We start from the raw sequence: 17,879 nt of genomic DNA on the forward strand, positions 1-17,879 counted from the left end.
TGCCATCAATGCTTCAAAAAATGTGCTCATTTCTTTCAATTCTCTCTTCCTATCTACAAGATTATTTTTTTTTTTTGTGTGAGAAAAGTTCAATGTTACAGCTAACTAATTAGGTGACTATTTAAAGAGGGTAAAATACCTACTTAAGGATTCTTTTGGTAGACCAAAACAAAAAGAGTTACAATTGTTGAAATAAGATTTCCATATTATCAATACAAAAGATCAAACTTAATCCATCAAGAACGAACGTTCTGAAAAATTTTATCACGAGAAAAAAAAATATATCATATTTTGCTTAAATACTTTTTATTGATGCTTAGTGAAATTGTTGAATTTTTTAGCTGAAGGCTTTTGAATCAAGTAAATCAAAACGTGTCTTCACCTAAACACTATGAATTACGTAGAAATAAAATAAAATAAAATAAATAATTAATATTGCAAACGATGTGGCACAACCTTCTATTCCAAAACAGTTCAAGACCATGGAAACTTATCATAAGCTCCACATAAAACCAACCATCTTCAATAAACCTCCAAATCCTAACTTCTAGAATTGCAAATGTTTTTTTTTTTCTAAATTACCCTTAATTCATGTGACAATTACTTAAGATAACATGGTTATAGTAAATTATTATATTTGACATATTGTATATTTTAGAGTTTCATCACTGTATTTAAAAGACATTTTCTGAAATTAAAGGAGGAAGATGTATTTAAATTGTTTTTAATCTCGACTCCTAAACTATATGAGACTATTGAACATATCGTTATAAACACCCTGATTAATTACTAAGAGAATATGTGGCTTCATATTTGGAACCAATTTTCCGTTTTGTCACATGCAAATTATATTCTCTTCTAAAAGTGAGGTAGAATATTCATATGAAAGTAAAAATTATCCATCAAACTTATTCATGTCAGACACACTGTTCTCTTCTCCTAAGTAAAATAATTATAATTTTAATAGTATGATACATGACCTTATTTGAGTTTTGTTTATCACATAAATTTCTTCATTTCTTTAATAATTTATGTCACGTCCTATTTTCTCAAACTTCTGATCTCAAGCATTAATTGAACAATTCATACATTCAAAATCCCATTGTAATTTTGGACATCATAATCTTTTTGACAAAATTAGATATGAACTTAATCTATATACTTTGATAGTATTACTATAGGCACCAAACTAAAAGTTCTTTCTTATCATTTATCATGTATATCCAAAATATAATACAAAACTAGTATATGATTACACATAACCCATATCTTAATTATATCATTAACATTAATTGCAAATATATAATTTCACGTAAAAGACTAACGATACACATGAAAAAACATAGGAAGTAAAAACAATTATCATATAATAAATTATATAACACATGATACAATTATATATAGATGGCATAATCAATATGATTAGTCAGACTCAAACTCAATGATGCAAGCACAAATGATGCGATTAGCTAGACTCACTAATACAAGTACATACGACACAAGTAAAAATACTCACTAATATAGACATATATGTATGTACAGATGGTACAATTATTCATACTCACTAGTATAAGCACAAATGATCCAATTAGTCATACTCACTTGTATAAACACAAATGATACAATTAGTAGTACTCACTATTTAATTTACGTGCATTAATTAAAATTATTTTTGTAGTGACTAGTCATGATAAATGAGTTGATCATTGTTAAATCCGCAAGGTCTAACATTCAACTACATATAATCTAGTTTTGCACTTTTCTTAAATAAATTTAACTATAAAGTAAAACATACGGTACAAATACAATTCAACTCACTATTTGATTCACATGCACCAATTTAAATCATTCATGTAATGACTAGTCATGATAAACTTGTAATAATTTCACTTCTCTCAATTTGAATTATAGTTTCCCAATTGAATTGAGACCTGAATGATTAGTTTGTAAAAGATAAATCTTTCAAATAATTGATTGAAGGGCAATTCAATGAATTACACCTCGAGAGTTTTTAATCAAGCAAAATGAATTAAGTTTATACTTGCATTAAAGTTGTCATATTTTGAATAATAAATTTTGTTTAACTTATACTTGGTTTAGACTATGACTCTTTACACATTTTTCATGCTAGTTTTCTTCTTATGTTTTTTTTATAAGCAGTAAAAAATAAATAAATAGGAACCACTTCAGGGATGGTCCAACCCTTATACATAAATAACTAGCGCCTTACCAACCTCCAACCAAGGAACACCTTCCAACTAGTTTTCTTCTTATGTGAACTGAATGTCTTTGTCACACAAGAGTTATTTCTTCAATTTAATTCGTGTTATCCTACAATTTCTCCATAGTATGTAAATGAGATTCTAAGTTTATACAAACGTGCTTTTCAATTTTCAACTTGATCCAACACTCAAGAAAATATGAATTTATAATTTTATTAAAATTACTGAATGAATATAAAAACTAGTTTTTCTACTCTCTTGCTCTTTTCTTTCTTTTTCTTAAGGCTTTGTTTGTTTTCCACAAAGGCGTGGATTCTTCCAAGCGCAGAATGTCGCGAAATACACAAATTTCAATGAATAAAATATTATTTAAAAACAGAAAACAAGGCAAATTTTTTTTGACAACTTTTCTTTCTACACTTGTGAAGATTTGCGAACAATCTGGTTGAAGAAACTGGTTATATGTAATAAAATATATATTTATAAGATTTTGAATTATATTTTTTATTATATATAAGTTTATATTTTTCATATTATTAATTTATTAATATTTTATTATAATAAAATAAATACAAATTATTATATATTATAATATAAAAATTATTATTATTAAAATAATAAAAAATATTAATAAATATATAAAATAATAATTATAATAAATAATAAACTTATGAAATAATAACTATAATAAATAATTAAAATAATTATCAAGAATAAATATAACTAAATAATAATAATAATAAAATAAAATTATTAATTAATTATAAAATTATTATTTTTTACTTAGTTAAAATTAATTTATAATAATATAAATAAATAAATTATATATATTATTTTATAATTTTTGTAATTTATTATATCTATCAAGTCAAAATATATATTATCTTAATTATATATTTTATAATTATTAAAAATTTACTTAATACATTAAAAAGTCAAAATTATTCTTAATTTTATATGTATCAAATATTTAATAATATTAATAATAAAAATAAATAATAATAATAATAATAGTTAATAATATTAAAAATAAATATAGTTATTTATATAATAATAATAGTAATAATAATAGTAAAAATATATAGTTTTTATATAATAATAATAATAATATTAATTAAAATAAATAATTATATAAAATAATATTTTTTATTATTATTATTTATATATTTTTAAAAATAAAAATAAATTTATAAACTTACATTTTACAATTTTAAAAAAATTAAAAATTTTCACACAACCATTACATCATTTACAAAATTCAATAAACTTTCCTCAGAAATGTACTCTTACATACCCTAATCCAAACAACTTTGCTTTCTTCTTAAATCCCTCCAATTTCACTCTTTTAAATCTCCTTTCCAATCCAAACACACCATAAATGTTATTGTGAAATTAACACATTTTTAAGTGAAATAAAATATATTCGAGAAGTTTGAAAAATAAAATATATTTGAGAAGTTTAAACGTTACAGAAAGACAGTAGAGAACCAACCCAACTACTAAACTATGTGTCATAAAATATTTGTTTTAAAATAATACATGAGTAATTTGTTGTTTAAAATCCTGAATCTATATTTTAGATATAAAAAAAGGAAAAAATTAATTTAACTCTGAAAAATAAAATGTGACAACCTATTATAATAATATAATAATATTTTAAATTAAAAAATATATATAATTAAAATATTAATTTATTTAAATTTTAAATGATTGTTTTAATTACTTATATAGTTATCCGCACATAAAAAAATGTAACTTTATAAAACTAACCTCAACTCAAATATATATTTTGAATTCATATTTAATTTAGTTGGACTTCAAACCAAAACCTACACATAATCCACCAAGATTGGTAATCATCACCACAACATGACACCCTTGAAGCAGAGTAACTATTACCTTTTGCCATTGTAGCTGCAACTATCTGGAAACACCCTTGGTCCATCTTTCGTCATCTCTGTTGAAACCCTTAGATTCCATCAATCACCTGCTTGCTCCTTTTTTCAGATCAAGCTAAATAGAACAAAAAATAAGGAAAATAAATTAAAATAAATAAATAAAGAAATAATGGAATGGATTCTATGTCACCCTCCTGTTGCCTCATCAGATGGCTTCAAGGACGACAATAAATTATTCTATCACGATCTTTTTTTTATCAGCTATTCTATCACGATCTTATTAATGATGTTAAATCCTATGGGTCATAATTAAGTGAAGTTAACAGTATTTTTAATTATTTGTTTAAGCTTTAATATAACTTTGTCATATTTATTAGATATTGATATTGTTTAATAACTTGGTATTATTACATATTGTTTTAAAATTTTAGTTATACATTTCTAAATTTAAGGTTCTTTATATGATAGGAAAAGTTGAAAAACAGGTTATTCTCGAACGAGATTGTAGTCAAGAGAACGATTTTGATTATTCTTTGGTAGGTCGGTTTACACTTCCTTCCTTCTTCTTTGAATGAACTCCTCCTTCTTCTTTCGTCACTCTGCCTCTTGATTTTCATGATTTTCAGACTCGGGTAGTACCTGCAAAAAGCACTCTGACGCTCAAGTGAGAATTCTGTATTCGACACTCGGTACTTTGAGTATTGTGTAATGACGTACTCGATTCTTGGAATATGTGTCTATTTGTATTATTATCATGAGTCATTTGTTATTATGTCAGATTAAGGAGTTGAGTCATGCTTAAGAGTACATTACCTAGTGTTTGATCACTGATTAGTCTCATTAATTCTGTTTAAGCGTAATGGTTTTTGTGGTGGTTGGCTTCGACTAGGTGCCGAGTCATGGTCTCGGTCGTGCGGACCCTACCAATACACTTGCCCCCAGGCTCGAGGATGTTTAATCCGAAGAGTCTTTGTCTGAGGTCGTTGTGACGGTTAGGCTTCCCGAGGTTGGACGTGACGTTGGCGGCACCAAACGCGTGATGTGACGTGCATTAATGAGTGGGTTTTAGGTGCCATCTGATGAGGGAGATCCAACGGTTGAGATGAAAGTGAGGTTTCGTCTCTCAAGCCCCTCAAAAGCTATAAATAGTGGTCTCCCTATAGTTCTGAGTTACTACTTTACTTGCTTCGATATCCAAAACTCAATCGTCCTGACGCGTTGCTTACCTTACACCTCGAAAGGTTAGTCATGTCTTCCTTTTCATCCTCTTCTTCTTCTGGCTCCTCCACGATCGAGCCTTTGTCGGTCGGGGCAATTCAAACGTTGCCCCCGTGGAGGATTCTGTAAGGGGTGACGATCCGGACGGTGCTTTCGATCGGTCAGATTCCCTTGAAGGGTCATCCCATAGTTCAGGATTTGACTGGGTTGATCCCAAGGTGACCGACTTTATCTCTATCTACCGGAACTCGTCTTCCATTGACTCCTTCATGGATAAGTCTCATTTGTTAACGCCAGATGCTTCTAACAACATCTTGGCCATTGATTATTGTAGTTTGACCAACACTATTTGTATGGATCGATCGTCCTCTAATGGTCCATTTTCTTTGTATATTCCTGTCTTTTTTTTTACCAAGATGTTCCCCTGCCTTTTGATGACTTCATGATAGGTTTCATTCGGACACTTAATGTAGCCCCTTCGCAACTCCATCCCAACACATGGGCTTCCCTCCAAGCCTTTTGGCTCATGTGTGACATGCTTCATATTCGTCCTACTCCTTCCACCTTCCTGCACTACTACACATCGCACCCGTTTGACTCGGTTAGCTGATTATCTCTTATCGACCAACCAGGTAATATTCTTTTTGCCCCCTTCACATCCTCTTACAAAAATTTCAAGGGAAAATTCTTTAAAAATTTTATCGAGCCTGAGGGTAGGGGCTCTTTTTTACGAGTTCGGGCGGTCCAAATTTTCTTTGTATTGGATCAAGACCCCTACCCGCTTCAAGCAATGGCCTTGTTCGGTCGCTAGTGTCGAGGAGCAGGAAGTCTGTAACTTGTTTGATAAACTCTCGAGGAGGCTTCCTACCTGCAAGATCCTATCGGTATATAAGTCGTCCCAGAGATGGACTGATTTTCAGGGTATGCTTGCATTATTTATTGCTTTAACACTCGTTCAACATATGTTGTTGGTTAATATATTTTCTTTGTTTCAGATATCATGGCAAACGAAGCTCCCCAAGCGGTCGACATCTTGACTGCTTTTCGCAAGAAGTCGGTCGATATGGCCATGGAAAGCTTAAAGACGATTGCTGCCGACAACACGTCCACTCCAGGGGTTGGGCCCTCCATCACCCCCAAAGAAAAGAAAAGAAAAAGGAGGGACATCGCCACCACTACCCGAATGCGAAACGTCACTCCACGACGACCTCCTTACCCTTCTCCCATTCGGCTTGAGAGCCCCTCACCTACCAGGGCCCCACTGTCGAAGCTGCTGCCAATCACCCCTTGGCGCTACTTGGTGGAAATTCCAAGTTCTTGAGGGGTGTTCGGATTGGTTTGACACTGAACAAGGGGAATCTTTTCTCTTCGATTCCAGAAGACGAGCTTCTTTTGGCATCGATAAAGCTGCATTGTCGAGGAGTGGTGTTGGCGCGACTGGCTACTGACTCCCGCAATCGCAAATTTGAAGCGATATCTCAGCTCGAGCACGAGCTGTCCGAGGCTACCTTTTCTTTGGAGTTGGCATTGAATCAAGTGTCGACTAATGAGTCGAGAGTAGTTTGAGCTGAAGCTAAGCTCGAGCTCGGTGCGCCAAGTTGATGGTCTGATAGGAGGCTAAGAAGAAAAGGATTGTCGAGCTGGAGAAGGCCATGGAAGAGTTGAAGTTGGACAACTCAACCCTGCAAGCCAATAAGGCTTCTTTGGAGGACGAGCTCTTCACTCATGAGAAAAACATCGTCGTCATACTGGGCGAGACCTTTAATCAGGGCATCCGACAGGCGCACCTTCTATACAGGGGTCCCCCTATCGCGGGTGACTTGAGTTGGATGAGCTTCGGGTGTTGACGTCGAGGGCTGCTTGTGAAGATGAAGACAAAGACCATTAGGTTTAGTCTTAATTTTTTTTCTCTCTCGGGGCTGGTGTGGTATCTTTTTGTTCCCTTAGGGCCGGGGTGTGGCCTCCATCTTTTCTTTCAATCAATGAATCGGTCATTCTGTTCATATCTGTTTAATCATAATGCAAGTTATAAGTAGTTTAAATTGTCCATCGGTCGGACCGAATTGCAATTAACATTCATTTTGCTTAAGTTAGTGAGTGTCGTTCGAGATGGCTAGATAGGTTGAGCATGGTTATTTAAACCGTCTTTTAGGAGTCAGGAGGGTATATCAGTTGAGGTTTCATCCTTGACCGACCTGTGTCTTCAAGTGTTGGTAGGATATACTATTTAAGGTTTCGTTCTTAAGATTCTCGTCGTTCAGTGTTCAAGAGGGTATACCATTTAAGATTTTGTCCTTAACCGATTCTCGTCTTTGGATGTCAGTAGGATATACCGTTTAAGGTTTCGTCCTTAACCGATTCTCGTCGTTGAGTGTTTGGGAGGGTATACCATTTAAGGTTTCATCCTTAATCGTTTATCGTCATTGGGTATTGGTAGGGTATATCGTTTAAGGTTTTGTCCTTAACCGATTCTTATCATTGAGTGTTCAGAAGGGTATACTGTTTAAAGTTTCATCCTTAACTGATTCTCATCGTTGGGTGTCGGTATGATATATCGTTTAAGGTTTCGTTCTTAACCGATAACTTCTCGATCAGACTTTCGTATTATACTGCCTCGCTATTCAAAACTTGCATGCTGTCGCTCTTGTCTCGGACCCTACAGTACACCAGTGTTGTAAATTATGAGGTAAATTTGGTTGAATTATGAGGTAAATTTGGTTTTCTAGTGGTTAAATCCAACCTTAAAATTGGAGTTGAAGTGTTGTCTATCCACATTGCTCATTTATTTAAGTTTGATTAGAACATAGTTGTTTTATGAGAAGATATAAAAATTCTGAAAATCTCATTTAGGGTATCATCTTTCGTACAGGGTGTAGACTACGGGTCGTGAAAAAAAATATTATACAAAGAAAATATTTATTATGGTTTTTAGATTTAGAAATTTACAGCAAATTTGTTTTGGTCTATTAAGTTAAAAAATATGTTAATTTCTTAAATTAAAAAATACTTTTTAGTTTTTAAAGGTCAACTAATGGAAATGATATGATATTTAAACATGAATAGTTTAATTAAATGATGGATCTTGTTCTAACCGAATACTCATAAAAATTTGTATCACACTAATCAAAAAGTTTGTATTCGGATTAATTTGATTATATATGTTGGCTGAAAAGATCATTTGGTCCATTTTTAAAAACAATAAAAACAAAATATATTTTTAAATTTAATTCATATTATTAAGTTTTAATTTTAATTTTAGGTATAATTATTTGATATATAAATAAATAGAAGTTATATCACATGAATGTGTTTAAAAAGTAATATTATTTTTTTAATATAATTATTCTTTTAAAGAATGAAGGGGTCAACTTGACTTTGCTGGTCAAACAAATTGGATAAAAAAAAATGATCCAGTTCAAGTCATATTACAATTTTTTTAACTCGATTTAGCTTGGCTGAGCTTTCATATTAGATCTAATATATTTTGATATTTAAGAATTGCTTTTCATTATTTTTTATGTTCTTTATGAAAACTAAATTCTCTTAACTTTCAACTCCTAGATTTATTTTTACTGTAGAAGACAAAAATAAATTTACTTTAAACTTTGAAGAATAGAAATATATATTGAAAAACACATTAGAATCGATTATTTAGTGACAACTTCAAGATTCTTCTTTTTCTCGACTCCATATTCTTTTAAAGATATTTTTTTTGCTGTGCTTTTTTTAAAAAAAAACCTTTCCTGTGATAGCTAATATTTTCGCATGTTAGTTTCAGAAAATAAATTTATTTTACACAATTAAATTATAAAAAAATTAGTAGATATAAAATTTATGATAATTACAAAAATGTAAACAATTAAGACGCATAGTGAACATTAATAAAAAGATAAATTTTAGATGTAATTTCTGAATACTTTTACTGGTATTCTCAAATTAAAGTTAGTGAACTGATGATCATATGGAAAGTTTCGTTAGGTCCTACATAACCATAGTATTTAAAAAAAAACATATCTGGTCTAATAAGTTTAAAGAAACTAGTAATAGGAAAAAAAATTAAAGTATTTATTTGGATAATTTATATAATAGAAATTTATGATGGGAAGAAATGCACGAAAGCAACACACATAATCACAAATCATTTCCAGAGAATAAACAATACAAGATTTAACGTAGTTCGGCCGCCAACTACAACCTACATCCACATGGACAACTATTAGGTTTTTATTTCTGTCTTGTTGCACATCAATTACAATGATCTTTAAATAGAGATTATAAAAGGAATACAATGATTAAGCTCACTCACTAACACATGGTGTCTAGTCAGCCCAACCCAATTGGTCTTGACTTCATACCCAACAATCTTCCACTTGAAACTACGGAACAATGTGCTTCAACTGTGTACAATGATTAAACTCACTCACTAAACATGATGTTTAGTCAGTTTAATCAAATTGATGTTTACTTCATACCCAATAATTTATATATAAGTTTTTAAAGTAAAATTTGAGTTTGATTAAACAACAATATTTGAAAAGCTTAATTATAAACTGTATTTAAATTTTGTCCATGATTTTAAAATTGATTCAAAAGAGGATGATTATTATTTTGAGGATCATATCCTTGAGTGAAGTCACGTCATTTAAAATTCTCCAAAAAGCAAAAGCAAAAGCAAGTATAGATGATGACTTAATGCATGATGTGCATGTGCCCCACTATTCCATGAAGGAAAAGAAAGCAATTAAGCATACATTAATCTTATAACAAGAGGACAAGATCCAGAGTAAACGGTCCAAACAAGGCATTAGGAGAATAAAGAAGTAATTAACCTCGAATTGGATTAGCAAAGAAGGTATTTGCTATTAGTTTCTAATAATCTGCTTAACTCAATGTATTCATTTCTATTAATAAATAACGTGTATTTTCTATTAGGATATTTTATATTTTCAGCTGCTTCAAAAATCTCTATCCAATTTCTGATTTCATGCCACAAATACTGAACAAATTTGCATTATTTTCAACGCCGTAAATGAGTTTCTTTTCCTATTTAAACGTGGAGGCAATATTTTCTTGATTGACAAAATAACAAAGAAAATAAACCAAATTAGTTGGTGAGAAAAGAACTGTGTTCATATTAAACGTGACGTTCAATTTTAAACTTATCAACTCCTATTTCTCTTCCCTCGTTTACGTCAATATTTTACTAATTATAGTAAATTCTTATTTTTTAGCTTTCGTTGCTACTTGAGTGGTATTAAATGTTATTAGCCTCCTCAGCTGTAAATACTCGTATAGCTTGACCAAAGGTCTTAGATGATGTTATTTTACACACAAAAAACTTCATTTAGTGTGATGTACAAATTTTCAATGATATAACAAGTTTTTATCAATAATAATTTGTCACAACAATCTAATAAGTTTTCTAATAACATTAACTCAAAGAAAATAGGGGGGAGAGAGAAAAAAGATATATCTAAAATCATAAATATGTATATTTGAGATTTAAAGATAAGCTTCTTTTATAAAATTGCCTAGACTAAATAAATAAATACATAAGATAAAGTCAGAATAAAATATCTATTTTTTAAATTTATTAAATTAATTACTATAAATAAACTAATTTTTGTAGGATATCATTCAAGATAACATCACTATAAGATAATGATATCCAATTAGATTGATACTTAAATAATCATATACTTCCTCAGAGTAAAACTAAAAAGAAAATAAAATATAAACCAACTTGAGAAAGCAAAATCAAAATTCATGTAATAAAGAAAATTGATATTCAGGTAATAAAATCTTGCTTATTCTTTAATTTCAAACTAGCTAGACAATCAACACATCGATATATGTGTCAAACTTTAAAATTTAACCATCTACTCATTCGTATACAAAATTTTTATCTATCTCTCAATGGACAAGGCACAATACTAGGTTTATTATTAGAAGAATTTATCAATGATTCTTTTCAAAAAAATTACTAGTTATGTAAATCTCATTAGTAATAAGATTTCCATTGGTAATAAGATTTTTTATTATTTTAAACCCAAGTATGAGTAAACTAATTACTAATTATTAATTAATGTTTTATCACATGTGCTTATACTTATATACTGTGAGTAAACAAACCAATGAGTAACTATTAATTAATCACATTTATGTATGCTCTTTGAGGCTTTTCACAGCTATTAAGCTTAACTTTGGACGTCATTATTTTGGTGTTTAACCTTTTAAATCGTGCAAACTTTCTCATAGAGCCTATAATTAACTTCTCTGTTCATGTAGGGACGATAATTACATTCATGTTATTTTTACTCTAAGTTTGTGTTCTTCGAAACAATTACTGTTTCATCACCCACCCTGCTTCTCACGTTATATATTGCCATCAAAATTTTCAACATATCTCTCACGTTATTAATCCTAATTAGAAGCTATGCCATTTTAGTAAGTCACTTTATGTGGTAAACTTGGGGATCACAAAATCAGAATTACCAACTATATATTAATCTATTACCTTATTTTCTGTAACAAAAATCTTTATCTTTATCTAAATTACATTTGGGTTTACCATTTTCTCTACAATTTTGTACTGCTGGAAGTAAAACAAAAGTTGAAAGTGTACTGTTGAACCCAAATTTTCAATACATACGCTTAATATAATCTATCTATGATTTCTATATTGTAGTTGTAGATATCAATTTCTTTCCTGAAAGGATGTAAAGGTGTTCAAACGGTAACGAGTTTTTCCCGTTTTTTGTTTTAGGCCCAAAAAACATGTAAAGTTGCTCTGAGGAACTGATTCATGGACCAAAAGTGCTTCTTCCTGCACCTCCTTCCCTTGTTCAGCCACCCCCATATACTTTTAAAATTCCAAATTTGTCCTTCAGTAAAAAAAGATAAAAATAGAAAATTTGTTTTACTTTCTACTCATAGTGAAAATGAAGGTGTTTGGTGCTTGGTGCTTGCCGGTGGTGATAGTGGTGCTTGTAGTGGTAACCGTGGAGGTGGTGCTGTTGCTGTGGTGGGTGGTCTTCACTGCGCTCGTATTCTCCGTTTGTAGGTAAGTCTTCGTGCTTTAAACACTTATTTCTCCGGATTGAGTTAATCCGCTAGATCACCGAATTGTATAATCCGTGCAATGAACTTCATGTTATCCACCCCTAAAATCCAGAATGTTTTTACAATCCGTAAGACAACATTAAAGTGTTCCGGATTAGTTAAAGCGGGGGTAAACCGGATCCGGAACAAAGATACTCACTTTTTCGGATTGTGTAATCCGGAAGTCATTTTAGAACTTTAAATATGACTTATGGATTATGTAATTCGGAATGCAATTTGCTGTTTTAATTTGACTTATGGATTAAACAATCCGGAAGTCACTTTGAAGTTGTGAAATGCATTATGGATTATCTAATCTGGAAGGTTCTATTTTACTTATGGATTACACTGTCTGGAAGGGTAATTGAATGTTGTTTTTATTTTGCATACTTGTTTGAATTTATGAAAATTAGAATAAAATAGAAATTTATGTTTTATGAATGAAGGTGTAAGTATGGACATGGAGGTTGAATTGATTACAAAAAGATCGGATGAAGTAGAAATGATATATATGGAAGAATTAATGAATTATGTGCATCAACATGAATTATTTGAAGAGGATTATGGTACTCATTTTACAACAGATGAGGTGAATAAAATTTCATTCTATTTATGTTTATTGCTTTATAATTTGAAGAAGTGTTTTTGTAATATTGTTGGAATAACTTTGTGTAGGTTTTTCCTTCGCGAGAAGACTTACTTGAATGGGTCCGTAGGGTTGCTTATAGACTTGGTTTTGTTATTGTCATTATTAGGTCTGACATAGCAAATGGGAAGCAAGGGAGAAAAACATATGTCTTGTTAGGTTGTGAAAGGGGGGGTAGTTACAGAAAGTATAAGGATGGTTTGGAGGTTACTGTAACTGGTACTCGAAAATGTCAATGTCCCTTTAAATTGTGAGGTAAACCTATTGGAAAGGGTCAAGGTTGGGTACTTAAGGTAATATGTGGTACTCATAATCATGATTTGTATGATACATTAGTTGGTCATCCATATGCGAGCAGATTAAAAGCGAATGAACATTCCATGCTTGTTGATATGACTAAAAACATGGTTAAACCGAGTAGCATACTACGTACTTTGAAGGAGAATAATGAGGATAATATGACAACAATAAAGCAAGTATACAATGCAAGATACTCATACAAGAGATCAGTTAGAGGACCACGAACTGAATTACAACAATTAATGATGTTGTTAGACCGTGACAACTATCTTCATTGGAGTACGTGTCATGAGTCTTCCAATATTGTTAGTGATATTTTTTGGACTCATTCTGATGCTGTGAAACTTTTGAATGCATTTAACATTGTATTCTTGATGGATATGACTTACAAAACAAACAAGTATCGACTGCCTTTGCTTGAGATTGTTGGTGTGACTTGTATAGGTTTGTCCTTTTCTGCTGGTTATGCATTCTTATCTAGCGAGAAGGAAAAGAACTTCATATGGGCACTACAAAAATTTAGAGGGTCACTTTTGACATCGCATGTGGGGCCTGAAGTCATTGTTTGTGATAGAGATCTTGCTTTGATGAATGCCATCAATATTGTGTTTCCTAAAGCAAGAAACCTTCTTTGTCGGTTTCATATCAATAAGAATGTTAAAGCAAAGTGTAAAATGTTGGTTGATTCTGTTGAGGCTTGGGAAGTTGTGATGGATTCATGGAGGACTATAATTGATTGTACAGATATTGCTCAATTTGATGAGTTTGTTAAAAGTTTTGAAACTATTTGTTCACCGTGGCCATTACTTGTTGAATATGTGAAGAACACATGGATTATTCCGCACAAAGAAAAATTTGTAAAGTGTTGGACAGATTCATTAATGCATTTGGGAAATACAACATCAAACAGGTATATCAATGCCTTTACTTTGTTTAGAACATGTATAACGTCTAATTGTTTTATGTTTTATACTTATACAGGGTTGAATCAGCTCATTGGTCTTTGAAACGAATATTACAAAATAGCATGGGAGACTTGTGTTCATGTTGGGATGCTATCAAGCATGTTATTATACTTCAACATAATGAAATCAAGGCATCCTTTGAAATGAGTCTACATGTGATAGGACACACATTCAATGTGCAGTTGTACAAGATGTTGGTTGGCTTTGTATCTAAACATGCTTTGGTTCTCATTGCTGAAGAGTTTGATTGGGTCAATGATGTGGGGTTTGATACTGAATGTTGTGGATGTGTACTTAGACGGACTCACGGATTACCATGTGCTTGTCAATTAGCCAGATATGCTATGGGTGTCATTCCTCTTAATGAAGTTCATGTTATGTGGACGAGACTAAGCTTTTCAGATTTATCTGAATGTGATTCATCATCTGAGTTGTCAATTCAACAAGAATGGGATGCCATTCTATCCCGGTTCAAACAGGTTGACATGTGTGGCAAAGTGACAATTAAAAACAAGTTGCGTGAAATTGCCTACCCAGACATGACAACATTATGTGCACCACTTAATGTAGTCAAGACAAAAGGATCCCAAAAGAGTCAAACAAACAAATTTCAGAGGTCTACAAAACGCATCCCGTCATATTTTGAGCATGTAGATCGCATCCATATTGTAAATGATAGCTCATCATCTTTGAAGACTCCTAAGGGAAAGGTTAAGGTGACGGCCAACACCAATGCAATTCCCATGCTTAATCAATTTCATCCGAAATGTCACCCTTATATTTTGGATGTAATAGATGTTAAAGCAGATGGACATTGTGGGTTTCGTGCTATTGCCTCCTTGTTAGGGATGGGTGAAGAGTCATGGCCACTTATTAGAATGGATTTATTCAAAGAAATATCTCAGTGGCGTGAAGAATACGCAACATTATTAGGTGGTCATCAACGGGTAGAACATATCAAGAGATCCCTACTAGTGGATGAGTTGTCAGTGGTAAGTGTATATTCATAAGAGTCATGTGCATTGATTAATTGAACTTGTATGCTATCTAATTTCATTATTGTATTTTGCAGACTAGTGTTGACAAATGGATGACAATACCGGATATGGGATACTTAATAGCAAGCAGACACAATATTATCTTAGTTTGTTTGTCTTTGAAACAAAATATTACTATTTTCCCATTACGTACTGCACCCCCTACCGATGTTGGTCTACACCGATTACTATGTATTGGTCATGTATATGATTCACACTTTGTGCATGTAAAAATGGTTGATGATTGTCCCATACCTACCATTGACATTTTATGGTGTACACATTGTTACCCAGAGACAAGGTTATGGTCATCATATTACGTTGGTAGGATGCAATCTTTTACCCAATTAATTAGTATTAGTCCGACATATGTGAACCTTGGAGACGATTGATGTAGACATAATTTATAATGTGGGGTTCTTATTCATAATTTATTACTTAACTTCTGATTCATAATTTATTACTTCATTTTCGATTCATAATGAATTCATGTTTATGTCAGATAAAAATAAAATAGCAAACACTACAACATAAATTAATTAAACCATATTGTACACATACAAAGTTATTATTATTACAATCATGTAATAAAACAAAATATCAACGACGTCCACGAACATTACGTGATCGTCTAGTGTACACCGCCCCGTCATCTGTCACGCTTCGGGCTAAATGCAGTGCTGTCTCTGTACTCTCATATGTGTCAGTGCCTTCAGTGACCTGACGACAATCTATCATGCGTTGGTGAATACTAACAATGCGTCTAAATATACCCTGCACCAACTTCAAAATAAATTAAACTTCTCAAATATATTGTTTAATCACAACAATAAAAAAACCTTACCGAATGTGCACGCTCATCTTGAGACGAGAGACCTGCCTGCTCAACATTTGGACTACGAAGGCGACGACATGGTACAACACTGGGTCGATCTCCAAGCTCACCTCTGCGAATGTATGGGTGTGACACCGTCCTGAACCAAGACATGTACTCAGGAACACATGCAGATGGACTAGAAGCAGCTGTCAAACCTGTCACCAAGTGGTGATCAAATCGCAACCACCTTTGATCAATGACATGTGCACCAGGACTCTCAGTCGGCATCGGTGATGGTGGAATGCTCTGCTCGTAGCCAAATTGGCGCAACACACTCTCGGGCATATGTCTCTGTGATAAGCTGCCCAATCGTAGGTGACCCGAGAATAAATAAATGGTCTCAAATGGCCTGCTCAATCTGTGGTCCTCATATGGAGTCCAGATGACGTCATCGTGTGTGAGCCCATCCAACTGCACCCGCACATCACCAACCACACAAATCTGATGGGCAACAATGTATCGTGCTGCCCGCGGATGTACCTCGTCATATGAGGGATTAATATCCCTTCTTCCCATGCCCGAGAAGTGCTCATAAATCCATGCCTGCGTAATTCCATTATATTAATTATAAAATATTTAATACAAAAAATTATGGAATGTAACATGTGATTGCTAATTATTTGTATGGTTTCATACCTGAACAAGTGTCACATAACTGCCCAACTGCTTTGTGTTAAAGTAGGAGACATCCTTCAACTGCTCATATAGATGTGTAAGTGTTGCTGCTCCCCATGCGTATCCACTGCACATACGAAGATTGTTGAATAACAACAAGTACGAAACAGATACAGATGTGGCACTTTTATCTGCAAAAATAGTGCATCCAACCACATGCAACAAGTAAGCTCTAGCAGCACACTCCCAAGCCTCTTGAGCGCAACATTCCGCATATATATCTCGAAGCCAACTCAATTGTACGTGGACGCCTCGACACTGCCTCATCTCAGCCTTCCCATGAGCCTCCTCCACCCCTAATAACTCAGTTAAAATAGTTGCAGCTCCGTTGTACTCTAAGGGCACATACGTAGGGAATTGACCCAAAATGGGGAGGTGTAAAAGAGATGACACATCATCAAGTGTGATGGTCATCTCACCTATGGGAAGGTGGAAGGAGTTTGTCTCAGCATGCCACCTTTCAACAAAGGCTGAAATCAACCCCCTGTCCCCCACCTCATAGCTTATATTGCAAAGACTAAATAATCCAGAATTTTGTATAAGAACTTCAATCTCAGCACGAGGCATCCCAAATTTACGGAATTTCCTACCGTGGGATACCAATTTAAGTTCTCCCCGATCCTAATACAAAATTTGTATATATTTAATATAATTAAATCAATTTAAACAATAATTAACAAAAACAATTTAATTGAAGGTTTTTTCGTTCTTACCTCACCATCCCAAAGCTTAACAACAACATGGTCAGCAAAATTTACCAGCAAAGACATATCAGAAGGTCCTCAAGGAAACCCTTCCCCCTGTTCCATTTGCCTATCATCATGTAATTCTTGTTGATTGTCATTATCAATATTAACATCACCAATTCTTTCCTCCACAACACCTCGATCTCTTCTACGGACGGATGCCGTTGGTCTTGTTCGATCATGACCTTGAGATC

The 17,879-nt window shown here is 32.7% G+C and overlaps 2 protein-coding genes across 2 annotated transcripts; one reads left to right on the forward strand and one right to left on the reverse strand.

The window, feature by feature from the left end:
• The first annotated feature begins 12,893 nt into the window (after positions 1-12,893).
• On the forward strand, positions 12,894-15,904 carry LOC137824597 (uncharacterized). Its single transcript, XM_068630261.1, has 6 exons — positions 12,894-13,028; positions 13,115-13,304; positions 13,422-14,295; positions 14,367-15,342; positions 15,423-15,494; positions 15,890-15,904. Exons 1-6 carry the CDS (start codon positions 12,894-12,896, stop codon positions 15,902-15,904), a joined length of 2,262 nt encoding a protein of 753 aa, XP_068486362.1.
• An 83-nt stretch (positions 15,905-15,987) lies between these two features.
• LOC137824598 (protein MAIN-LIKE 2-like) lies at positions 15,988-17,709 on the reverse strand. The gene is made up of 4 exons (XM_068630262.1): positions 17,653-17,709; positions 16,901-17,560; positions 16,232-16,807; positions 15,988-16,161 (listed from the first exon to the last, which is right to left on the reverse strand). The coding sequence occupies exons 1-4, from the start codon at positions 17,707-17,709 to the stop codon at positions 15,988-15,990; spliced, it is 1,467 nt and encodes a 488-aa protein (XP_068486363.1).
• Positions 17,710-17,879: the final 170 nt, after the last annotated feature.

This window comes from Phaseolus vulgaris, chromosome 8 (genome assembly GCF_000499845.2).
Source record: "Phaseolus vulgaris cultivar G19833 chromosome 8, P. vulgaris v2.0, whole genome shotgun sequence".
Taxonomy (NCBI): Eukaryota; Viridiplantae; Streptophyta; class Magnoliopsida; order Fabales; family Fabaceae; genus Phaseolus; species Phaseolus vulgaris.

Bases quoted from the DNA above. Each gene is read 5' to 3' on its own strand.
- LOC137824598 (XM_068630262.1), bottom strand. From the start codon at position 17,709: ATGTCTTTGCTGGTAAATTTTGCTGACCATGTTGTTGTTAAGCTTTGG. The intron at 17,561-17,652 runs GTAAGAACGAAA...ATTTTGTATTAG, and splicing joins TTAAGCTTTGGGATGGTGAG to GATCGGGGAGAACTTAAATT. The intron at 16,808-16,900 runs GTATGAAACCAT...GGAATTACGCAG, and splicing joins GTTATGTGACACTTGTTCAG to GCATGGATTTATGAGCACTT.
- LOC137824597 (XM_068630261.1), top strand. From the start codon at position 12,894: ATGGACATGGAGGTTGAATTGATTACAAAAAGATCGGATGAAGTAGAA. The intron at 14,296-14,366 runs GTATATCAATGC...ATACTTATACAG, and splicing joins GGAAATACAACATCAAACAG to GGTTGAATCAGCTCATTGGT. The intron at 15,343-15,422 runs GTAAGTGTATAT...TGTATTTTGCAG, and splicing joins TAGTGGATGAGTTGTCAGTG to ACTAGTGTTGACAAATGGAT.